Source organism: Perognathus longimembris, chromosome 6, assembly GCF_023159225.1.
Source record: "Perognathus longimembris pacificus isolate PPM17 chromosome 6, ASM2315922v1, whole genome shotgun sequence".
Lineage (NCBI taxonomy): Eukaryota > Metazoa > Chordata > Mammalia > Rodentia > Heteromyidae > Perognathus > Perognathus longimembris.
In genome coordinates, this window is record NC_063166.1 from 9,348,655 (window position 1) to 9,373,351 (window position 24,697).

The 24,697-nt window shown below is 62.5% G+C and overlaps 3 protein-coding genes across 3 annotated transcripts in view; all 3 read left to right on the plus strand.

The window, feature by feature from the left end:
• Kif6 (kinesin family member 6) overlaps nucleotides 1-5,326 on the plus strand; it is a 230,391-nt gene extending 225,065 nt beyond the window's left edge. The window contains exons 20-22 of the mRNA XM_048349203.1: nucleotides 1,291-1,476; nucleotides 1,732-1,838; nucleotides 5,258-5,326. Of these exons, the coding sequence (XP_048205160.1) occupies nucleotides 1,291-1,476; nucleotides 1,732-1,838; nucleotides 5,258-5,274 (310 nt within the window). The 3' untranslated portion in view covers nucleotides 5,275-5,326. The remainder of the gene's footprint in view (nucleotides 1-1,290; nucleotides 1,477-1,731; nucleotides 1,839-5,257) is intronic.
• Nucleotides 5,327-13,190: 7,864 nt separating this feature from the next.
• Kcnk16 (potassium two pore domain channel subfamily K member 16) lies at nucleotides 13,191-16,858 on the plus strand. Its single transcript, XM_048347306.1, is given in 6 exon segments — nucleotides 13,191-13,403; nucleotides 14,904-15,018; nucleotides 15,280-15,446; nucleotides 16,244-16,301; nucleotides 16,304-16,408; nucleotides 16,641-16,858. Coding segments are annotated over 6 exon segments (876 nt in total).
• Nucleotides 16,859-18,400: 1,542 nt separating this feature from the next.
• On the plus strand, nucleotides 18,401-24,119 carry Kcnk17 (potassium two pore domain channel subfamily K member 17). The gene is made up of 5 exons (XM_048349204.1): nucleotides 18,401-18,637; nucleotides 20,769-20,883; nucleotides 22,503-22,663; nucleotides 22,754-22,928; nucleotides 23,827-24,119. The coding sequence occupies exons 1-5, from the start codon at nucleotides 18,401-18,403 to the stop codon at nucleotides 24,117-24,119; spliced, it is 981 nt and encodes a 326-aa protein (XP_048205161.1).
• The last annotated feature ends 578 nt before the right edge of the window (nucleotides 24,120-24,697 follow it).

The window sequence follows — 24,697 nt, forward strand, 5'->3', positions numbered from 1 at the left end:
GCCCAAGGGCCTGGGTCAGCCGGCGGGGGGGGGGGGAGGGCGGGGGAGGGGGAGGAGGGGATTAGCACCTTCCCGACACCAAACACCAAGCCAGCCATGGGCAGGCACTCCCCCTGCCGCCCTCCCGCCTCCCTGGGCTCCGTCAGGTCAGAGGTCAGAGCAGATCAGAACTTACATGAATGTGTCGGCATTCTCCCAGTGTGACGTGTCAGCCACGGCCACGGCTCTCACGGCGGTAGCTCTCCCCAGCAGCGGGGCATTTCCCCCCCCACACACACCCCCGACGTCCCTCCCACACCACGGTCCTATGACAAATGGTCAGTGCCATCTAAGAGCCCAGCTGCCATCCGAGTGCCAGGGGTTCTCAAGCCTGTCGCCCTGGCTACTCAGGAGGCGGAGATCTGAGGGTCGTGGTTCAAAGCCAGCCTTGGCAGGAAAGTCCACAAGACTCTGATCTCCAGTGAACCACCAGAAAAACGGAAGTGGAGCTGTGACTCAAGTGATGGAAGGCCAGCCCTGAGTGAAAAGACTCAGAGACGGTGCTCAGGCCCTGAGTTCAAGCCCCAGTACTGGCACAGAGAGAGAGAGACAGAGAGACTCAGAGACAGACAGACAGACAGACAGAGAGAGTCAGTCCCGCTGATCCCAGCCTTTTATTTTCTCGTGGGCTGCCCACTGGGCCTGGCCCAGAAGCCCGGAGGCCCAGACCTGGCCTCTGCTCACAGTCAACACGCCAGCAGCCCACGGGGCCTAATTATTGCTAACACTGCTTATTAGGCCTTATTAAAATGGAGATGATTCTTTCTGATAGCCGGTAGGCTCCCTCTCTAGAGGGGGTATCAGCAGGAAAAAAAAAAAAATGGGTTTTGTGCCAGCGGCTGGCACAAAGGGTAGAGCCACTCGTGCCCCATCCGGAGGGCTGAAGAAACTCAGCTATGACACGGGGGCGGGGGGGGGGGGTCTCCAATGTCAGCCTAGGGGCTTTGCTTCACGACACCCCTCCCCTTCCCCATGAGCTGGTTGACACAACAGACAGGTGCTAGCCGCCGCCTCAAGAAAGCGCTGATGTCCCCAAGCTGACGGCTACCTCCCCGAGGGCCCTCCCCGCCACCCCTCCCTCCCCACAGGGCGCTCCCCCCTCCCCCACCTTCCCCAGAGCACGAAAAGCGTGCGGCGCCTGCCACCTAGTGGCTGCCCGGGGTCCTGCATCTGCTCGAGCCCGACCCAGCAGCCCGCAGGCCCTCTGGGTCTCGGGGCATCCAGGGCTCCGTGATGTGGGTGACATGAGAGGGGGCGGGAGGCTGGGGCGGGGCCAGGGCCGCCACGCGGCGTGCAAACCTCCCCCCCACCCCGTGGTCTCTTCCCTCCGTCCGTCTGCTGCAGTGACCTGAGCACCAGGAGCCACCTGCCCTCGCCGCCGTGCTCCGGCCCAGGCAGCCGGGGCCAGAGCGGCAGCCACGCCCGGCTGGAAAGCAGGTCAGGGGTCGCCCCTTCCCTCCGAGGCCCTGAAGGGGCGTCTGCCTCCCCCGTGGTACACACACACACACACACACACACGCCGCCACACCCCTTGTCCAGGCCCCCTGGGAAGGCTCTGGAAGCTCCAGTGGAGGTGGGGGGGGGGGGTCTCGCATGAGAGAAGGGCCGGCGCGGTGGGGGCCGGGGTCCCCCACAAAGGAAATGCGCTCGGGGAAGGTGGAGTGGTGAACCGAGGCCTGTGCTTGTCCGCAGCCCCCCCGAAAGGCCCGTGTCGTCGATCCCCCTCACCGGGGACAGCCAGACGGACTCCGACATCCTGGCGTTCATCAAGGCCAGACAGAGCATCCTGCAGAGGAAGGGTGAGTGCTGCTCCCTGGGCCTCGGTCTCCCCGCTCTGCACCCCAGCGCTTGCGGGGGCCGGTGGCGGGGGCGGGGGGGGGCATGATGAGGACAGGAAGGTGAGAGGAAGGACGAAGCTTGCAGGCCTTCGTCACGCCGTGTGGCCTGCCTCTGTTTCCCCCCTGGAGAAAGTCCCATGGCTCAGGACCAGACACACCAAGATAGGACAGGCCCCCGCGGTGGGCAGCGGGGCGGGCTGGGCTCTGGGGCCCTGCCCGGGCCCTGGCGCCTTGGGCTCCTCCGTCCCTCTGGGCGGCTCTCCTTGCCCAGCCTTGTCTAAACAGGAAGGCACTGGGTGGTGGTTTGGTAGTTGGTTGGATCTCTGGCTGGAAGTCCGGCTCCCCCATCTCAGTGGAGCTCTTGCCAACGAGCTGTGGACGTAAACACTTGAGGCCCAGGTCTGTCCTAGAGGAAGTCCGTGTGTCTCGCTGGACCACAGGAAGCGGAGGAGGAGGAGGAGGCCCTGCCTGGCCTTCATAATTGGTCCATGCACACCCCTCCCCCTTCCTTTTGGCATCTGACCATCTCTCCTCTGCCCTCCGAAGAACTGACCGGGCCTCTGCCTCCCGCCTCCACACGTCCAGTGGAGGCCAGGCCTAGGCTGGCCTCCTCCTTGGCCTCGCTCAGTCTCGGCCTCATCCCCAGAACCCGTTGCTTCAGAGCTCAGAAGTCACCCTCCCTTGCTGGTCTGTGAGTCCGTCTTTCGTGACGACACAAAAATACCTTGTGTGCAGATAACTTATAAGGAAAAGAGGCTGACTTCCAGTTCCGGGGACTCGGGGCCCTGGCATTGGCGGGGCTCCGTGGAGAGGGAGATGGAGAATCACCTGGTCAGACAGGAAGCCAGACAAGAATGATTCCAGGGGCCAGGCTCGTGGCTGTGGTTTTGTTTTGTTTTGTATTTTGCTGATGCTGTGATTTGAACTCCGGGCCTCTCGCTTGCTTAGGCGGGCGCTCTACTGCTTGAACCACAGCTCTAGAGAACTACTTTAATCCCATCTGAGGACAGTCCCCCATGACCTAAGGACCTCCCCACATCACCCCAGAGGGGACCGGGGTTCCAGGACAAACTTCCGGTCAGCCTCTCCCCATGTCCGGCACCGGCAACGGCGTGGCCCAAGTTCTCTCAGTTCTCCCTCTGCTGTCTCCATTGCACCCGCTCTGCTGTGGGGAATTTGCCTCTTCGAGCACGCGCGTGTGCATGCACACACACACACACACACACACACGGGGTGGCCCCGCTTGCCCTGCAGCTGGGAGCTGTGTTCTCCAAACACAGAGCATCCTGGAAGTCATTCATCAAAACCCACACGAATTCCAGCATCCAGTTTGGATTCTCAAAGGAAAAAACAATCCTAGTGTCTCCGTGCTGCATAGGAAGCCACAGAGAGGGTTGGGGACGGGGGACGGGGCGGGGGGGGGGGGTCCCTTCCTCACCAAAGGGCTCCCCAGGTAGCAACCACAGCCGATGGCGCAGGTCCACCAGACAGGACTTTATACTCACTGGACCCCTGGACCGGCCACCTTGTGACGCCAACTTGCAGGCGCTCGTAATCCCTGAGTCTGAAAGGCTTCCCACCCAGAGCCATGAGCCCCTCTGCGCCTAGATAAGAGCCGGGAAAACGCCTGGGCCAGGCTGCAGAAAGCAGGGGACAGGGAGAAAGGAGACCTCGGTTCTAGGGTCATCTGGACCCAATGTGGTCATGGGGAGGCGCCCCGCCATGAGCTTCTTCCCCGAGTATGTCATGGAGCGGCGCCCCATCTCTGCAGAGAGAACGTCCGCAAAGGCCTCGTAAAGTGCTGAGCTGAGTGGTTAGCAGGGAAGGGCCTCAAGGTGACCCCTGGCCCCACACCACAAACCCCGTCCTGGTGAACACACTGGGAAGGCCGCCTTGAGGGTCACGTGGTGTTCTCTGGGAGGGGGTCTGTGTCCCTGAGGGTCCTCACCCCCACACTCCCCCAGTCCGTGGGAGGGCTCAGCCGGCTCTGACTCCCTCTCCCTCTCCACCAGCAGTATTAGCCAATCCAGGCCCAGGCTACTATGAGCGCCGCCTCGAACCTGCTCCGCGGGGTCCCGGTTCTGGCAGTGGGTTTCAGCCTCACCTGTGCCCCAGTGTCGCCCGGCCCGGGTGTGGATGGACAGAGCACTGGGCGAGAGCCACGCGTCCAGAGCGACTAAGCACATCACCTGCGCGCCCGTCCTCGGGTTGCCTGTGCCGCTATTTGAGCAGGACAGATCAAAGGGGATTAAAAATGAGCAACGTGCCAGGCAGCAGGTGGCACACACCTGCCGTGGCAGCCACTCGGGAGGCTGAGGATCAGGGTTCAAAGTCAGCCCAGGCAGAAAATTCCATAAGACTTATCTCCGCTTAACTAGCTAAAAGCTGGAAGCGGAACTGTGGCTCAAACGCTAGCGCACCAGCCCTTAGTGAAAAGATAAAAGAAAAAAAAAGCTAAGGAGGAGTGCCAAGCCCTGAGTTCCAGCCCCAGTAGCAGCACAAAATAAAATAAAAATGAGTATGAGGGCTGGGAAGGTGGCTTAGCGGTAGAGTGCTCGCCTCGTCTACGTGAAGCCCTGGGTTCGATTCCTCAGCACCACATAGATAGAAAATGGCCAGAAGGGGCGCTGTGGCTCAAGTGGTAGGGTGCTAGCCTTGAGCAAAAAAGAAGGCAGGGACAGTGCTCAGGCCCCGAGTTCAAGCCCCAGGACTGGCCATGGTCAGGGACCATCCTGGCTAGCATGCAGGTCCTGGTCCTCCGTTCAAAGCCCCTTTCTCCGTGTCCGGCCTCAGGAGATGAGAGGATGGGAGCCATTCTGTTCATCCAGTTCCTATCTGTTCATGAGCAAGAAGAGGGGCTCCAGTGCCTCACGCCTATAATCCCAGCTACTCAGGAAGCTGAGCCCTGAGGATGCTATGGTTCAAAGCCAGCCGGGGCAGGAACGTCCAGGAGACTCTCCAGAGGTGAAGCTGTGACCCAAGTGGTAGGGCACCACCAGCACTGAACAACAACAACAAAAAAAAAAAAAGCTAAGGGACAGCACTCAGGTCCTGAGTTCAAGCCCCAGGACTGGCACTAAGAAAGAAAAAAAAAGGCAAGGCCAGGAGAGATTCTCCCAGATGGTCACTTGAGAGCATCGGTGAACCCCACGGAGTTAGGAAACCGAGTGTGGGTTCCACTCCAGGAAGCTCCTGGGAAGGGCAGAGGAAGCCTCTCTCTTCGGAGGGGGGAGGGGGAGAGCCGAAGGCCCTGGGGGGCGGGGCACTGGTGGGGGCGGGGCACTGGCTGGGGGCGGGGCCAACGGCCTCAGGGAAAAGCCAGTGCCCACCGGCACAGCCTAATAACCAAGAGCCCCCCACCCCACCCCGTGCCCTTGCAGGTCTGGGAGGCAACTGACCCGGTGGTGAGCAGCCAGCCAGCCGGGCTCTGCTGCAGGAAGGCAGTGCGGCCGGAGACGCCTCCCCTCTCCCAGCCCGGGAGCAGAGAGTGAATCTGACTGCGGCCGGCGCGAGCTGCGGTTCCTCCTCTGTGGACGGTGTCCTGGAGGTCACCGGGGAGCCCCGGCTGGGCTGCCGGCCGGGAGGGCTTCCCTGGACGGTGGTGGTGATGGCTGGCAGGGAACGGTAACTCTGGGAGTGGGGAGCCACAGGGCGGCGTCATGCACAGGGAGAACAAGCTGTTGATTCTTAGCTGTTTACCAGCTCCCTGGGCGTGGGGGGGCTCGGGAATGGCCGTGGCAGGCGAGGCAAGGCCGGGGTGACGGAGCCTGCCGATCGACAGCGCCCACCCCCCCTCCATCATCCTCCGCCATCCCAGCCATCGAGGGGCCTGTGAGGGGCGCCAGGCCTATGTCCCGGGAGCCCTCCTCCCTGACATCCGAGGACCTCACAGCACCAGAAAACGGGGGACGCTGGAGATCTGCCGAGGGACAGCAAGAGGGCGGCCGGCCGGGGCGCCCGGCAGCACCACCTCCGCCCGCCCAGGCTGGACCGGGAGGGCGAGGAGAATGAGGCTAACGGAATAAACAAGAAGCCTGCCTGTGGCTCCTGGTGTCTCTGTCCCCCAGACACAGGGCCTGTGATCCCACGGATCGTGAGATGGGCTGATCTCAGCCGGGAGACGGGCTTCTTCTCCTTTGTTTAAATTCTTAACCCACAGTGCTGGGGATCAAACCCAGGGCCTTAAACCACACCCATCTAAACTGCTTCCTCCGCCTGTTGTAGCTCTTTGCGAGAATGGATCACACCGAAAAGGACAAAAAAAACACTGCATCCCAAAGCCAGGCAGGCGCGCGGAGCCTGGGTTTTCCCGTTGGGAAACGGAAGCCCCAGGCAGGCCTGGAGGGTCCTGACACAGCTACGCAGTGGCCAGCGTCCCTTCCCGGGTGGGCTGGGTGTCGGCTTCCCTCCGGCCCTGTGATCCAGTCCCACTGTCTGGGGCCTCACCACACCCCTAAGGCAACATGGCAAGTCCTCAGTAGAGTTCATAGAACCCGGGGAAGGCCTCACCACCTGGCTCCAGAAGGTTCTCGAGAGCCGCTGGCACCCACTCACGAGTCCCAGGGATGTGTGGAGTGTGCGGAGCCCCCCGGGGACCCGGCAAGGGCCTTCCTGGCACACCTTTAGTGCCCGCACCCCTCTCTCTGGAGCCCCACGGGGGGTCTGTTGACTTAGCATCTCCCGCTGAGACCTTATCTCCTGGAGCCAAAGGCCTTATTGACAGAGATGTGAGGTGCCCCGGTGTGGACTGCCCCCCTCGGCAGTCACCGGGCAGTGGAGGAAGTGGAGAGGAGAGGAGGCCTGTGGGGGGGGGAGGGGAGCCGGCCCAGGGGACCCTGGGCCGTGGGTGTGTGGGCTGGTGTCGGACCACAGCGCATCTCCCAGAACATGGAGGGAGTAGGGGTGCTTCGCGAGCGACTCCATCACGGGCCCTGCGGCTCAAGGAGCTTTCAATGTTGCATGCAACATGGTGCCATGCTCGGCCTTGCCTCTTGCACTGTGGGTAGCTGGTGCCCGCCCCTCCTGCCCAGATCCTGGAGCCCGGAAACCGGGGCAGGAGCAGATCTTCCCGTCAAGCCACGCCTAGTCAGCAGAATCCTAGCCACCCCAAGACCTGTCCTTCTGAGAGCGAAGGCTGCTTGTCACAAACCACTGGGATTCGGGGAGGTGTGGTCCATAGCCTCAATTGTAATAACTAATAACAGAAATTAAAACCCAGAAACAAGCCGGGTGCTGATGGTTCACGCCTGTCATCCTAGCTACTCGGGAGGCTGAGATCTGAGGATCAAAGTTCAAAGCCAGCCTGGGCAGGAAAGACCGTGAGACTCTAATTTCCAATCAACCACCAGAAAAAACAGAAGTGGAACCGCAGCTCAAAGTGAGAGAGTGCTAGCCTTGAGCGAAAAGAAGCTTAGGGACAGCACCAGGGCCCTGAATTCAAGTCCTACAACCAATAAAAATAAAACCCAGAAACACTACATGAATGTAGTGTATAAATGTGCCCAAATGTCTCACTGGAGCTCCTTCTGTGCCATCCGATGCCTAGTGTAAGGCACTTTTGAGTTGATTGTACACAAGAAAGCGAGTCTGCCACCTCACAGCCATGACAAGAGCAACAGGGCCCCCATTTCCAATCTTGAGTGACATGACTAAAAACTAAACTCGTAGAAAGAAATGGGGTTTGAGACACTGGATACCCGGCTGCGGGAGGTTGGTCCCCAGGAGAAGGGATAGAAGAGAGGTTGCGCCCTGCGTTCCCGTGTACCAAGCTTCTCCAGGCTGCAGAGCAGGAAGGGAAACGAGAGTCTGGTGGTTTCGTGAGTGGAAGAAATGAAGCTGGGAGTACAGGGGGGTCAAGGTGGTTCCAATGTGTGTGTGTGTGTGTGTGTGTGTGTGTGTGTGAGAGAGAGAGAGAGAGAGAGAGAGAGAGAGAGAGAGAGAGACTGGAGATTTGCAATCTTGCGATAACCGTAGACCAACATATGCATGCTGACAACCACCAAGGCAGGAGAAAGAAGCTCCAGAAAGGAACCAGCAGGCCCGTGACTTTCCAGAAATAATACAGAGCTAGGAATCGTTTGTGTTACCAACAGCCAGAACACAGAAACCTCACGATAGAGGCACAGAAGCGTCTGGCCTCCGTGGTCGGAGACCAAACAGCCAGAAGTGTCAGAACTGTAGAACTTTGTCTTTTAATGCAACAGAAATGCTTATAAGCCAAAATACTCCCTTTGTAAGTCCTCAAATGCGAACGTGAATGAGCAGGAGCTCACAAGGGTGGACCATCGACGGTGTGACGTTGCCAGGAGTTGAAAGCTACACCCATCCTGCAATTTTCCATGCAAATCAACAGGGCGATGGACACACAGGCAACTAAATGGGCTAATAACGGGTTCTTGCGGGCCTGGGCTTTCGGTCCAGCCAGAGGGCAAGCTGTGGAGGAAGGCTTAGGACCGGGACAGCGGATTAGGTGTTGGGTGATATGAGGAGATGAGGGACATGGAGTGTGGAGAAAAGGATTTGTGGGGAGTTAGGCCATAGGAGACGTGGGTCAGGAAAGTGTTCCGTGACACCGTCCAGGGGCTTTGAGGCATGGAAGGTGGAGAAAGGTCGGCTGCGAATCTGGGAAACGACAAAATGCATGCAGAACACATGGGACGGGGAAGGTAGAGCGTTCTTGGTTTTTGTTTTGTTGTTGTTTTGTGTGTGTGTGTTGTTGTTGTTTGCCAGTCCTGGGCCTTGAACTCAGAGCCTGAGCACTGTCCCTGGCTTCTTTTTGCTCAAGGCTAGCACTCTGCCCCTTGAGCCACAGCGCCACTTCTGGTTTATCTGGTGGTTCGTTGCAGATTAAGAGTCTCACAGGGCTGGGGATATAGCCTAGCGGCAAGAGTGCCTGCCTCGGATACACGAGGCCCTAGGTTCGATTCCCCAGCACCACATATACAGAAAACGGCCAGAAGCGGCGCTGTGGCTCAAGTGGCAGAGTGCTAGCCTTGAGCAAAAGGAAGCCAGGGAACAGTGTTCAGGCCCTGAGTCCAAGGCCCAGGACTGGCAAAAAAAAAAAAAAAAAAAAAAAAAAAAAAAAAAGAGTCTCACAGACTTTCCTGCCTGGGCTGGCTTTGAACCGAGATCCTCAGACCTCAGACTCCTGATTAGTTAGCATGACAGGCGTGAGTCACCTGCACCACTGGCGCCGGCGCCTGGCTGTGTCTGAGGGGCTCTGAAGGCAAATAAATACCTGCGTGGGGTGAGGGTGGGGCCCGTCCCGCTCCTTATCTCGCTCTGTCAGGTGAGAGAGGCCAGCCCCGGCTGTGTTGACTCTGCCTTCTCTGCCCGTGGTACATGAAATTGATCTGGGGGGTTTGTTTTTCTTCTTTTTCCTCCCATCTCCCAATTACTTCAGCCTCAGGAAGCCCCTTATCACCTCCGGATGTCAGGCCCCGTGAGGCCTGCCTGGCCGGCCAGGTCAGATTCCCCATTAATTGATTTCGCCCTCCCCCTCCTTGAGGAACACAAATTGGCTCTGCCCATTAGCGGCACTAATTCCCTGAAAGGCTCATAAATCACCCTGCGTCTGTCCTGGGGCTGCCATGCCCACCTGGGGGCAGAGGGGAGCGGGAGGCAGAATCTGTGCCATGGGCAGTCCTGCAGGGGCTCCCCTGAACCCCAGCACGTGGAGGCCACTCAACCAGGCCATAGGGAAAGAGGGGAGAGGAGGGAGGGAGGGAGGGAGGGAGGGAGGGAGGGAGGGAGGGAGAGGAGGGGGGAGAGAGGGGGGCAGGGGGAGGAAGGGAGGGAGAGAGGACGAGAAGGAGGGAGAGAGGGGGGAGAGAACCTCACGGCTGACATTTCCCCCTTGTATTGCAGTGGGGTTTCCTGTCTCCCCACCCAGCAAACTGGATGTGCTCCTGAGACAGACTCCAGCCAGAGCCGTGCCAGGCATGCGAGGCTGCGGAGACCGGGGGGGGGGGAGGAAGGACCATCACTCCAGCTGGCTCTGCATGGGCTCTCAGGTGCACACATGGTTCTCAGGTGCACACATGGTTCTCAGGTGCACACAGTGGGTTCTCAGGTGCACAAAGTGGGTTCTCAGGAGCACACAGTGGGCTCTCAGGTGCACACAGTGGGTTCTCAGGTGCACACAGTGGGTCCTCAGGTGCACACAGTGGGCTCTCAGGTGCACACATGGTTCTCAGGTGCACACATGGTTCTCAGGTGCACACAGTGGGCTCTCAGGTGCACACAGTGGGTTCTCAGGTGCACACAGTGGGCTCTCAGGTGCACATGGGGTTCTCAGGTGCACACAGTGGGTTCTCAGGTGCACACATGGTTCTCAGGTGCACACAGTGAGATCTCAGGTGCACACAGTGGGCTCTCAGGTGCACACAGTGGGTTCTCAGGTGCACACAGTGGATTCTCAGGAGCACATAGTGGGTTCTCAGGTGCATACATGGTTCTCAGGTGCACACAGTGGGATCTCAGGTGCACACAGTGGGCTCTCAGGTGCACACAGTGGGTTCTCAGATGCACACAGTGGGCTCTCAGGTGCACACGGGGCTCTCAGGTGCACACACTGGATTCTCAGGAGCACACAGTGGGCTCTCAGGTGCACACATGGGTTCTCAGGAGCACACAGTGGGTTCTCAGGTGCACACACTGGGTTCTCAGGTACACACAGTGGGCTCTCAGGAGCACACAGTGGGTTCTCAGGTGCACACATGGTTCTCAGGAGCACACAGTGGGTTCTCAGGTGCACACAGTGGGCTCTCAGGTGCACACAGTGGGTCCTCAGGTACACACAGTGGGCTCTCAGGTGCACACATGGCTCTCAGGTGCACACAGTGGGCTCTCAGGTGCACACAGTGGGCTCTCAGGTGCACACAGTGGGCTCTCAGGTGCACACAGTGGGCTCTCAGGTGCACATGGGGTTCTCAGGAGCACACAGTGGGTTCTCAGGTGCACACATGGTTCTCAGAAGCACACAGTGGGTTCTCAGGTGCACACAGTGGGTTCTCAGGTGCACACAGGGCTCTCAGGTGCACACAGTGGGCTCTCAGGTGCACACATGGCTCTCAGGAGCACACAGTGTGTTCTCAGGTGCACACAGTGGGCTCTCAGGAGCAGACAGTGGGTCCTCAGGTACACATAGTGGGCTCTCAGGTGCACACATGGCTCTCAGGTGCACACAGTGGGCTCTCAGGTGCACACAGTGGGTTCTCAGGTGCACACAGTGGGTTCTCAGGTGCACACAGTGGGCTCTCAGGTGCACATGGGGTTCTCAGGAGCACACAGTGGGTTCTCAGGTGCACACATGGTTCTCAGGTGCACACAGTTGGTTCTCAGGTGCACACAGTGGGTTCTCAGGTGCACACATGGCTCTCAGGAGCACACAGTGGGTTTTCAGGAGCACACAGTGGGTTCTCAGGTGCACACAGTGGGTCCTCAGGTACACACAGTGGGCTCTCAGGTGCACACAGTGGGTTCTCAGGTGCACACAGTGGGTTCTCAGGTGCACACGGGGCTCTCAGGTGCGCTCTTGGTTCTCACACGCACACAGGGGGCTCTCAGCACAGAATCCCTAAGTGGGAGTATACTGCCATTGCCCATAGTGACCTGGTTCACTTCCTGCCCCAGATCTGAGGCTCCCCTCCCCCCAGCCTGTGGGAGACACCCTCAGCCTGTTCTCTTTATTCCCTTTCTTCCCTCCCAGCTTGTCACAGCCCTCGTCCCTGTGGCCGCGTCCGGGCCGGCGGGGGTCGCGGGGCGGAAGTTGCCGCGGGCCTTCAGGCCCTGGAGGGCGAGCTTCCCGGTGACGCGAGTGGGACCTGCGCACCTGGCGGCCCTCGGCACAGGTGGAGAGTTGATTCTCACGGGGCCTTTTGACGGCTGGGCCTCCCCAAACCCACGGAGCAAAGCAGGGGTGGGGTTGTGACTCCAGACGCTTCCTTCTCCCCTCAAGCCCACGTCTCCCCGCGGCGGCCTGGGAGAGCCCGGGGCCCAGGCAAGGGGGCGCTGGGCCCGGGTGACCTCAGAGACCCCCAGGTGCCCCAGGAAGCTGTTCTCCTCACCCCGCGGGGCACGGGCAGGGACACCCCTCAGGGTGTCCTGTCTAGTCCAGACCCCGTGTCCGCTCCTGGCAGCGCCTTCCTAGGAACACCCCGTTACTGGGCTGCAGCGGCCCAGCTCACGGTGCCCCTCGGTCCTGTCCTCGGCTGCTCAGACTCCTGTCCCGTGGCCTCCACAAAACGGGGCTGGGGGACCCCTCTGCCCCTCCATGTGGGAGCACTAATGTGGGAACCGGATGCTTCCAGAAACCTGGCTGCTCCCGGGTTCCTATCACCAGCCTGAAGATGGTGGTTCTAAACAAGTCGTGACCCCACTGGGAAGTAACGCAAGACCTAACCGGGACGTCAATGGGCTGTTTTGGCTTCTAAGAAAGGAAAGCTCCAGAAGGAGTTGTGTGCGGGGATGGGTTGAGCATCTCAGCAACGCCCGGTGGCCAAAGTCACCTATGCAGGAAGCAGAGGAACCAGCTGCAGCTCAGCCCATCCTCCAGAGACACCTGCACCCCAAACCCCCACAGCAGACTCCACCTGCTAGGACACACACACACACACACACACACACACACACACACGAGCATGCAGATGAACCCCATATGATAGACGTGTGTGATGAAATAGTACTCAGCCCTGAAGAGAGGTGAAATGTTCCAGAGGAGGTCTCTTGAGCCCCCTGCCGAGCAAGCGACCTTCAGGGATGACAGCTCAGTACCGCACAGCCTGCTGGGGCAGGGCGGACGGGGTGGGGGGGGGAGGCTCGAGCCCCAGCCCTGGGCAGGCTGAGGTGGGAAGGTCCCAGGTGGAAGCCCAGGTGATAAGGCCAGTGCACCCCATTTAGCATCCCTGCACATGCTAAGGCTCCCCGGTCTTTCTGCTTCGTCCTGATTCGTCACCTCCTTTTATCAGCCTCTGGTGCCCCCAGTAGGCCGGCCATTCCCACCGTCAGTTCCTCCCGGGTGGAGCCCGAGGGGGGGCGGCGGGCACTGCAGAGCAGGCCGCAGCCTGGGCACACAAACCAGATCTGGCCCCGACACCTTGGCCCACGGGGGGCCATGGCAGCGAGTGCTGAACGCATGGAAAAAGGGCAGGGTGGGGGCGGCGGGGCTGTTTGCACTCCACGCTCAGCCCCGCGGCGCTGTTCAAACAGACGCTCGGGCCACAGACACCTGTGCCTCTGGGGGCGGGGACGGGGGGCAGGAGCCGGGGCTCGGTGCTCGCTCAGTGCTGCCTCTCTCTCAGCCCGGGCCGCGCCATGCCCCAGGCCGGGCCGCGGGGCTTCTGGCGGGGCCGCGTCCTGCCGCTGCTGCTGGCCTACCTCTGCTACCTGCTGCTGGGCGCCGCCGTGTTCCAGTTCCTGGAGAAGCAGGCGGAGGCTCAGTCCAGGGACCAGTTCCAGCTGGAGAAGCTGCGCTTCCTGGAGAACTACACCTGCCTGGACCAGACAGCCCTGGAGCGGTTCGTGAGGGTGAGTGCAGCCCCCCCCCCCCCCGGACGGGACGGGGGAACCAGAGGGGTGGAAAGGCGGGCACAGAGGAGCACCTGTGGCGGGTGAGGGCCCCCCCCCACACCCCACACCCCATCCCGGGTGCTCAGGATCCATTTGGTGGCAGAGTGTGGTAGGAGCAGGTGCTTGGTGACATCCCGGCCTGGATCCTGGTCCCAGGCCCACCGTGGGATGGCTGAGCGACCTTGAGCAAGCCACCCACCCTCTCCGGGTCCCCGTCAGTCAGCATCCCCGTGGGTAAGGCCAAGAGAAAGGCATTTGCGCTGAGGAGGACATTTTGGCAGCCGATCCAAAGCCCTCTCCAGCTGGGAATATGGCCTAGTGGTAGAGCGCTTGCCTCGTGTGCATGAAGCCCTGGGTTCGATTCCTCAGCACCACATACACAGGAAAAGCCGGAAGTGACGCTGTGGCTCAAGAGGTAGAGTGCTAGCCTTGAGCAAGAGAAAAGCAGCTCAGGAACAGAGCCCAGGTCCTGAGTTCAAGCCCCAGGACTGGCTGCACTGACAAGCCTGTTGGACTTCTTCGGGGAAGACAAGACACTTCTGTTCCCCACAAGGCCACAGACTTGCTCACCGAGGACGAGGGTGGGGGGGAGGGGGGCAGGCGAGCGCAGAGGAGGATTCTGGGAGAAGGCACCTCCACCTCTTTCTCCATCACCTAGGGATTCTCAGAGATGGCCACCCACCCCCAAACTCACCACGCTTGGGTGGGGGGGGGGCCCTCCAGCTTCTGGGTGGCAGTGGGGATGGCCTAGGACTAGAACAAGTGCCGCCCCCGGGGAGAGGGCCTCCAGGGAGGGCGTGGCCTGGAAAGCTTCCGAGGGGCCTCTCTGGGTGTGTGGGGAAAAAGCCGGGAGGGCTGACATCCACCTCGAAGAGGGTCAGTTCCTGCCCCGTCCCACCGGGGGTCACCCCACTGTGACCGGAGCCAGTGGGAAAGGGTTCCCACAGAGAGGAGAGGAGAGGCTGCAGCTGAGCCCAGCTTTGGGGCACTGCCAGGTGACGAAGCTTCTGCCTGGAACAAATCCCAGCTAAGGGGACAAGGCAGGGAGGGGGTGGGGAAGGAGGCCCAGGGGCTGGGCCAGGGATGGAGGGAGCCTGGGCCTCAGCCCGCCAGGAGTCCAGTTCTAGAAACACGCATGTGACACGCACATACACGTAAGGCGTGCACACACGTGCAACCATAGGCCTGCAACCCAGCCCGGGAAAACAGCCCCACGCGGGGCCTTCGTGCTCGCCCTGCAGGCCTGGCTGGGGCGCGCTAGGGGGCAGCAGAGAGCCGGACTGCCAGCTCCCCTGCCCTCTTGGAGAAGGGAGTTCTGTGTTCCCGCCACCAGGCTGTGGGTGGGCGTCCCTGGGGTCCCAGATCCCATGTTCCCCCCACCCCCACCCCCGAAACCCTTCTGGAAGCATCATGGCATTCAGTCACCGTGCATCCCTCGTCCCCTGTCCCCCGATACAGGTCATCATGGAAGCCTGGGTGAAAGGCGTGAACCCCAAAGGCAACTCCACCAACCCCAGCAACTGGGACTTCGGCAGCAGCTTCTTCTTTGCAGGCACAGTAGTCACCACCATAGGTAAGGGGCACAGAGCGTGGGGCGGGCTGGGGACCCCGCCTTGGCCAGGGCTGGGGGACGGGGGGCGGGGGAGCTGACACAGGAGACACAGGCAGGGAAGCCAGCCCGCAGACCAAGCCCGCTTTGGGGGGCAGAGGACTTCTGGAGGTGACATCCCCCCCTCTCCGCACTGCAAGGAGGTGGTGGGGACAGCGAGGGGTGCGGGGAGTGTGGGGGGGGTCCCCTCCCTTCCCGACGTGCACGCGCCCCATCACCCCGCAGGATACGGGAACCTGGCACCCAGCACGGAAGCAGGGCAGATCTTCTGCGTCTTCTACGCCCTGGTGGGCATTCCTCTCAACGTGGTCTTCCTCAACCACCTGGGCACAGGGCTGCGCGCCCGCCTGGCCACCCCGGAGCCGTGGGAGGGCCAGCCCAGGCGTGCCCAGGTAGGGGTCCTCGTGCACCGTCACAGATGGGCTGCAGACACCCAGGCTAAGTGGGTGAGCAGAGGTGAGGACAGACACCCACGGGGGGGGGGCGGGTGGGAGGCCGCCACGGGGCCCCGGACAGCAGGAGGAGGGGGTTCACGACACAGGCTGGCACGGCAGGGTCATGACAGGGCTAGCCGCTGGCCAGCCTTTCCCGCGGAATCCGGACCGTAAGTCTGCGTGATCGACGCGGAACACCGCCGCCTCGTGGGGTCAAAAGCAGGCCCCCGCCAGGCGCCGGTGGCTCCCTCCTGTCCTCCCAGCTACGCGGGTGGCTGAGATCTGAGGATCACGGTTCAAAGCCAGACCTGGCAGAAAAGTCTCTTATCTCCACCGAAACTACCAGAAAAAAAAAAAAAAACCAGAAGTAGAGCTGCGGCTCGAAGTGATAGTGCAGGCCTTGAGTTCAAGCCCAGGACTGACAGAAAACAAAAGGGGGGGGCAGAAACAGACTTCAGAGCAGCCGGAGGCTGGTGGCTGGCACCTGTAATCCCAGCTACTCAGGAGGCTGAGGTCTGAGGATCGCGATGAGAAGCCAGCCTGGTGGAGAAAAGTCTGTAAGATGTATCTCCAATTAACCAGCCAACAGGACCCCCCCCCCCAAACTGGAAGGCCTTCGCCGGGGGTGGGGAAGGATCCTAGATCTGATCCAGCCCCGCCCCCAAGCTTCCCTGGTCCCCCTCCGCAGCCCACCCTTGTAATCCCAGGGTCTCCTGGGGGACTCAGGGTCATCCCCATCCCCCCCCCCCCCGCAGCTCCTGCAGGTGCTGGGCCTGGCTGTGTTCTTGACCTTGGGCACCCTGGTCATTCTCATCCTCCACCCGCGCTCTTCAGCCACGTGGAGGGCTGGAGCTTCCGCGAGGGCCTCTACTTCGCCTTCATCACGCTGAGCACCATCGGCTTCGGGGACTACGTTGTGGGTGAGGAGGAGGAGATCGCGGGGGTCGGGGGGGGGGGGTTCTGAAGGGGGGAGGTGCGAAGGGGTGATATCGGGGGTTGTCGGTCGTAACCTTCAAAAGTCCTGCCCTGGGATCCGCCGACCCCTGTAATGACCACCGGGGAGAGAACACCCCGGCGGGCAGGGGTCCCTCGGGAACCCCGGGGGGGTGGCCGGACCCTCCCACACCTGCTGCCCCCCCCCTTCCCCGACAGGCACAGACCCCAGCAAGCATTACCTCTCTGTCTACCGGAGCCTGGCGGCCGTGTGGATCCTCCTGGGACTGGCCTGGCTGGCGCTCGTCCTCTCGCTGGGCCCCCTGCTTCTGCACAGGTGTTCCCAGCTGTGGACCTTCTCCAGGGGCTTCAAGGATGGGGCCGCACCTGACCCCGAGGGCCCCCCCAGACCTCGCAAGATCCCCATCTCTGCATGAGGCCTTGGGGGGGTCCAGCCAGCCCCTCTGCCCCTCCCCTGTCCAGCCACTTCCTCCCCAAACCTGAAGAGGATCAAGGGGAAGGGGGAAGGGGGAGACAGAAGCAGGACCAAAGATGTGTGCGGATGGAGGCGTGCACCCTGGACCCAGAGGGCTCCGGCCTCTGCCCACCCCCCCACCCCCAAGGCCAGCATGAACCGCAGGATCAGATCTGCATTACACGGACCGTATGATCAGATCTCCTTTGCCTTCACCACGTACGAGCGCCCCCCTCCCCCCTCCAGGAGACCGTGGACAGACAGCAAGCCAGGTCACTGGCTTTTCGGCTCATCTGATAGACACACAATGTCCCCCCACCCCCCCATGCCGGGCACCCTGCCAGGCTCCTCAGATACAACAGCGCACATTCTGGCTGTGGCCTTGACCTAGCAGAACCGAATTTCCCAGAGAATCAGCCTTCAACACTATCCTAAGGGCTTCAATGGAAACAGGGCCCAGCCAGAGGCTGGGAGGGCACCGGACAGACATTTCAGAACAACTCTCCTGGAGACGAGCAGCTCCACGCCCCCATGAAGCTCCTAGCTAAGGGGCAGGAAAGCTGCCAGCAACCCTGGCCTCGAGGCCCCAGCGCTGACCTTGAGCAAGCCTGGGAGCCTTTGGAGTGTCCTGCCACTCGCCTTGTGACTCTTGGGGCACCTCCTGGACCTCATATCCTTCCCCCCCCCCTGCCCCCGGGCTTCACCCTAAGAAGCCAGAAGGCCAGCCAATCCCAAAAGCCTTGCTGGAAATGAGCTCCACGGGCCCGGCCTGCTGGGGGGACCCACTCCCCACACCCTGCCTTTCTTCCGCCGGAAGCACAGGCCCCGGGCTCTCCTGTCGCCCCATGCCGGGCTGAGCGCTCTGGACGGTGCCCACCCTGGGCCCAGAGCTCAGAGATCCGATCCACGGCACAGAGGCCCCAGGCCCCGCTGCCGCCCAAGAAAGGACCGGGGAACAAAAACAGCCTGGGCCCTTCTCCTGAAGGGTGGAGGGGGAATCAGGGGCCTCCTCCCGCCACGGGGGCAGGGAGGGACCGGCCCGGGGTCCAGGTCCGCTTGCCTCCCAAGCTCACAGGGATGGGTGGGCTGCTGACCAGGGGTGGCAGAGGCGGGGGGGGGGGAACATCTGATGGGCCGCGGGTCCAAGGACTCAGGCTGAGCCTCGAGACAATAAACTTGGCTGCTGCTTTCTCTTCCTCTGTGAGGTTTTCAGGCGTCCCTCCCTCCCTCCCCCCCCCCCCCCGCTGTGGGAAATGCCCTGGGCCCTCCCTCTCAGGCCCACAGTCCCCGGCTGTCCCCTCCTCCTTGTCCTGGGGGGGTGCTCCTCCGCAAGGCGGGGCCGCTGCCCTGGCTCAAGGCCTCTCTGGTCCCCGGGATTGGATCGGGCAGGCCGGATGGGCTGGACGGTCCCACCCCTCAGCACCCTTGGCTAGGGAAGGAGCGGCCGGCTCCCCGGCCTTCCTCTCTGCCTCGGCTCCGGTCCTGGCCCCGGGTCTCTCCAGCCATGTGTCGGCTGCGAGCCCGCGCGGCCCCCTGCTGCCCGGCCCGGGGCTGCCGGGTGCAGGGCACTGGGCTACTGCTGCTCGCCTACCTGGCTTACCTGGTGCTGGGCACCGGCGTGTTCTGGGCGCTGGAGGGCCGCGCCGCCCAGGACTCCAGCCGCAGCTTCCAGCAGGACAAGTGGCGTCTCCTACAGAACTACACGTGTCTGGACGGCCCGGCGCTGGACCTGCTGATCCGGGTCAGGGGAGGGCCGGGGCGCTGGGGTGCAGACGGGCGCGGGAGGGGGACAGACGGCCCCGTGTGGGCACGAGAGGCGCACGCTGGGCACCGGGGGGCCACAGGCTCGGGCTGCGCCGCAGCGGAGAAGACCCCAACTCCGGAGGGGACCGTGGGGCAGAGTGCTGTTAGGGGAGGACCGGGCAGATTGGCCTTGTCCCCAGACACAAGCATGATGCAGACCTCACGTGAGGGACCTGGGGGCCACCAGGGCCAGCTGCTTCCCCGGTCACAAGCCCGCAGGCCCGGCCTGGTCAGCAGAGTCTGCCGGTGGCTGCGGCCAGATCGTCACAGGACACGAGCGGCCTTTTCCAAAGAGAGAGCAGTGTGCAAATAGCTTTGGGGAGGGGAAGGGGGCTTCAGGGGCTGTGGCCGGGCCTAAGGATGCTCCAGGCCCTGGGACCTTGAGGGGAAAGGGCACAGGGCCATCACGTCCTGCAGGACGGTGGCAGAGGCCAAGGCACGCTTGCCTGGGACAGGGACAAGGGGGAGAGGGGAAGGAAAGGGGCAGACACGGGGCTGAGCCTGCTTCGCCTTCGGTCTCTCGACATTGAGAGCTGAGTGACCCCAGCTGCCGGTGCCGGGGAGGGCTAGAGGGGGGGTCAGGATGGGAAGGAGGCAGGGGTCCCCCGGTCTGAGTGGAGAAGGCAGGAGGCAGGTCCTCCAGAAGGAGGGATGTCCCTCCCACCCCACCGGCTGGGCCTCCAGACAGGCAGCAGCTCCATTTGGCAGCTGTGTTACCATCGCATTTCCTGAGCCTGGTTTGGTCCCCAAAAGACCACAGTCCCCCTGTCCAGACACCTCACCCACCCTTCCCAGTGTTCACCTCCTGCACGAGGAGGTTAGCCTGTGACCCCAAATCCCCGGCCAGGCAGGGGACACAAGGTAACAGGAAACCCTGTGGAGAGGCTCTAAGTGGACGCAAATGCTTCCCAGAGCTCTGTGCCAGGCTCTCAACCCTGAGCCTTCCTGGGGGGTGGGGGGAGAGCTTTCCCCATCCCCCAGCCCCTCCTCTCCCCACTCCAGCTCACCCCCCTCCCCACGCCAGCCATCCTCAGGAGTAAGGATGTGCCACACAAACCCTCCCTCTGGACCTCATTCGGGTTCAAGGTCAAGAGCAAGCCGCCCCGCTCCTGGCTTTGCTCCTCCACCTGTTCTAAATCTCTCACCACCCTCCCCTTTCATAAACCCCCTCGCCCCCCCCCCCCCACATCCCGAGTCCTCACTGCTCACTCAAGACGTCCTCTCTGTCCTCCTGGACCAGGCCATGTTGGGATACAGGCCACGCCCCCTCTGCCACCGGCCACGCCCTTCCATCACAGACCACGCCCTCCATCCCATGCTGCGGGTCCCTAGCGCAGGACACGCCCTCTGTTGCAGGCCACGCCCTTGCCTCAGGCCACGCCCCTCCAGCACACCCCTGTGCCAGCCCCGCCCTCCCCTCCATCCAAAACCCCAGGGCCCCAGTCCTGTCTGACTCTCCCATTCCACTGGAGCAGCCCCAGTAAAACACCACCTCTTCAAACGGGCGCCGGTGGCTCACGCATAATCCTAGCCACTCCTGGGGCTGAGAGCCAAGGACCGAGGTTCAAAACCATCCTGGCAAATAAATCCAATGAGCCAGCGAAAAGCTGGAAGTGGAGCTGTGGCTCAAGGGATAGAGCATCAGCCTCAGACAAAAAGCCCAAAGGCAAGCAAGAATGAGAGGCCCTGAGTTCAAGGCCCAGTATTAGCATGCACACGTGTGTACGCACATACACACACACACACACCACAAAAAGATCACCTCTTCTGTGAAGCCTCCCAGTCTTGCCCTCATTAGAACGAACACGTTCCTTCTGTGTAACATTCCCAGTACTGTCACGCTAGCACCCAATCGGCACAGCCACCCCAATGCCGCATGGGGAAACCAAGGCACAAAGGAGTTGATTTCACCCGCCTAGGATGCCGCAGCCGCCCCGCCACCTTGATTGCCAAAGTAGCAGTGCCGGATCCGGTTAGCTCCGTGCACCCCCGGCTGATGCACTGGGGGGGCCGGGGGCCCAGAGCCTGGCGGTCAGCAGCCAGTGGTCAGTGCAGCCCCTCTCTTCCAGGACATCATCCGCGCCTACAAAGCCGGGGCCCCCCTCCTGAGCAACACCACCAGCATGGGGCGCTGGGAGTTCGTGGGCTCTTTCTTCTTCTCCGTGTCCACCATCACCACCATCGGTAAGGGCGGCGTGGGGCTTGCGGGTCGGGCGGCCTCTTCCTGGGGTACGGCGTAGCTGCTCCAGCCTCGGGGGACCCCCTAACTCCGCATGTCACCCCGACCCCCAGGGGGGTGTCGTGTGGCCGAGGGGGTCGGCACAGGGGCTGCTGGGGGTCCTGGGGGTCCTGGGCCTCCCTGGGTCTGTGGTGGAAAAGCAGAGGCCGGAGCTGAGACACCCAGGGAACACGAGCCCCTGCGTGGCGCGGACTCACCACCAGGTGGCAGTCTCCCCCCGCCGCAGCCCCGGCTTCGCCTCCGGTTCCTCCTCCTCCTCCCTCCCGGGGCCTTGAACCCGCCGCTCCTTCTGGGATGTGGATTGGCCAGGGCAAACTTGGAGAGCTGATGTTCCAGCGTGAGGGGCCACTCAACGCACAGCCAGGCCCGGTGGCTCATGCCTGTAATCCCAGCTACTTTGAAGGTGGAGATGGGAAGGATAGTGGTTCAAGGCCATCATCAGCAAAAAGTTAGGGTCACCACCACCCCCCCACATCTCCACACAGCAACCAGGTCTGGGAAGAAGACATGCCTGTCCTCCCAGCTATGCTGGGAAGTGTAAAATAAACGGATTGTTGTCCAGGCCGGCCAGCCTGGGGGGAAAACCAAAACAAAACGCGATCCTATCTCAAAATAGTGATTGGGAAGGAGGCTGGCAGCGGGGCCCGAGTGCAGGGGACCTGCCCAGAAGCCGTAGATGGCGAGTTGTCCTAGAAGAACCCGAAGCCGGTTGTGGGGTCCTCTCGGGGTGAGGGGCACCGTGGACCGGTGGCCTGGAGACTGACACAGAGACGGGGACAAGAGGGGTCCGCTCCTGCGTGTCCTGTGGGGACTCAGTCCCATCCACACCATCTCCTGTCTCACTCTGGGGGTGTCGACACCCCCATGTTACCCCTGAGGCATGGGCTCGGGAAGATGGAGCCCAAGGACAGAGCTGGGATTCAAATCCAGGAGCTGCTCAGCCTCCGGGCCTCCCTGGGACCCCTGAGTGAGGTGGGAACTGGCGCCCACAGGTTCCAGGCAGCTGGGGTAAGGCCAGGCATCGCCCGTGAGTGGGGGTTCAATTCCCAGAGCACCCATTTGAGTCTCCCCTTCCCTCTACCCCACCCCACCCCCCCAGCAGGGGCTCCAGTACCCAACCCGACCCACACCACAGAGCCGGCACCCGTGGCTCACGCCTGTAATCCCAACTACTCGGGAGGCTGATGACCTGAGCTTCAAAGGTTCAAAGCCAGCCCCGGGGCAGGAATGTGTGCGAGATTCTTATCTCCGATAGAACCCCCCCCCCAAAACCTGGAAGGGGCGCTGTGGCTCAGGCGGTAGAGCCTTGAGCACAAAAGCTCAGGGACGGTGCCCAGGCCCTGAGTTCAAGCCCTGGGCGTGTGTGTGTGTGTGTGTGTGTGTGTGTGCTCGCGCGTGTGTGCAGCAGGCATGCAGGGCGGGGCACGGGAGTGAGCACCTCTGGAGAAGCCCCCCCCCCCCCGCAGATGTGAGCGGACAGGGAAGGGTCTCAAGGGTCAGCACAGGGGAGCCGGGCAGAGGGGCAGGCCGGGCCCCCCTGAGCACCCCGTCTCGTCCGTCTCAGGCTACGGGAACCTGAGCCCCCAGACCATGGCCGCCCGCCTCTTCTGCGTCTTCTTCGCGCTGGTGGGGATCCCGCTCAACCTGGTGGTGCTGAACCGGCTGGGGCGCCTCATGCAGCGGGGCGTGCACGGGTGCGCGCGCCGCCTGGGGGGCAGCCGGCAGGTGAGGGGCGGGGAGGGGCTGCGGGGGGAGGCAGGGGGCGGGGGGGGGGCGCCGGCACCCCTCCCCGCCTGACCGCGTGGCCGCCCCCAGGACCCGGCCCGGGCGCGGTGGCTGGCGGGCGCGGGCGCGCTGCTGGCCGGGCTGCTGCTCTTCCTGCTGCTGCCCCCGCTGCTCTTCTCGCGCGTGGAGGGCTGGAGCTACCTGGAGAGCTTCTACTTCGCCTTCGTCACCCTCAGCACCGTGGGCTTCGGCGACTACGTGATCGGTGAGCGCGGGGGGGTGGGGGGGGGGTCCCCTCACCAGGCTGGCCTCTGGGGCTTGAACTCAGGGCTGCTACCATCCCGGAGTCACCAGGGCTGGGGCTGCCCCCTCCTCCCTCCCCCCCACCCCCTCCTCTCCCCCCACCCTCACCTCCCCCACACACACAATCACATTTGCAGCTCAGCCCAGCGCCCTGCCAGCTGCCGGCTCCCTGGCCGCGCGGACGGTTTGGGCCACACAATGAAATAAACGGGGAGACCAGGCCTGCGCCCCCCACGCGCCGCTGATCTCATTTGAGCCCCGAGCGGAACCGGCCGTAACCCAATCATCCTAACGCAATCACAGCCAGCTCGGGCCCGGTGGGGGGGGGGGGGGCAGGAAGCGGGGCAGGGTGTGAGCCTGGGCGGCTCGGCCCCGACCTCCTTCCCCGCAGTCCGCCCCGCAGACTCCAGAAGCCCAGGCACAGCCCAGGGCGGCCGAGCAAGCGTCAGAGCCCCTGGCTGTCAGGGAGAGCTGAGGATCGCGGTTCAAAGCCAGCCCAGGCGGGGAAGGCCGTGAGACGCTTATTTCCAATGAGCCACCCAAAAAAGCCAGAAGGGGCGCTGTAGCTCAAGTGGCAGAGCGCCCGCCTTGAGCACAGAGAGGCCCAGGGACAGCGCCCAGGCCCTGAGTTCAAGCCCCACCACTTACAAATCAAAACCAAGCACAGAGCCCCTGCGGGAGGGGGGAGGTCTGGGCTCACACCTGGAAACCATCAGACCAGAGCCGCCCAGGCCAGCCGGCCGCCTGGACCCCTGGGGTGGGGGCCACTGGGCCAGGAGCCCCCAGGGGTCCAGTTTGTGTTTAGGAACAGGGTCCCCCACCCCCAGCCTCTGACCTCCCCCCCCCCCCCCGGCCGCCAGGGATGGACCCCTCCCGCCGGTACCCGCTGTGGTACAAGAACGTGGTGTCCCTGTGGATTCTCTTCGGCATGGCGTGGCTGGCCCTGATCATCAAGCTCATCCTCTCCCTGCTGGAGACCCCCGGCGGCGCGTGCGCCTGCTTCCACCGCAGCCCCAAGGGGGCCCCCAGCGCCCCAAGCCGGAGGCAGGGCCCGGACGGGGAGCTGCCAGGCTGCTTCCCCCAGGGGCCTGGGGGAGTCACACAGCGTCTGGAACCGTCCACTCAGGTCCCCCTCAGTGGCATGGACAGCTGAGGGCCAGGGACCCCGCATTTCAAACACAGCACGTGACCCGCCCAGACTCTGTTTCTTGCCTCGCCTTTGCAGGCCAGAGGCAACTTAGGTGACTTAAACCCCACCCCGATGAGATTTGCAGGGACGCACGTGTCCCGTGTAACTCGTGAGATGTGACTCTGGGGGTGGAGCATGCCCTTCCTTCTTCCCCGGCGTCCTTCCTCCAGCTGCAATGCCAGCGGGATGGCTGGAGCTCCAGCTGCCTCGTTGTGCCATGGGGTAGGCACCAGGCCTGAGATTTGTGCTACAGGGACAGACAGAGCCAGGACTTGCCGTGATCCCAGAGCCATCGTACAAACCTAGAGCCCACGCGACTCCCTTTGTGTAAGAGACAAATAAACGCCTTACTTAGGACAATTCTTTGGGTGTTTCTGTCACCCGCAGCCTAACCTAATTCTGATACACACACCGAGACACAAAGGCAGCACCCCAGGACTGGAGCCTACTCACAGAGAAGCTGCCCTCCGGTCAGGCCCCGGGGGGTGCTGGGCTCTGAGCTCCCATGGGCCCCTTCAAGCTCTCCCTGCACACCCGGCCCT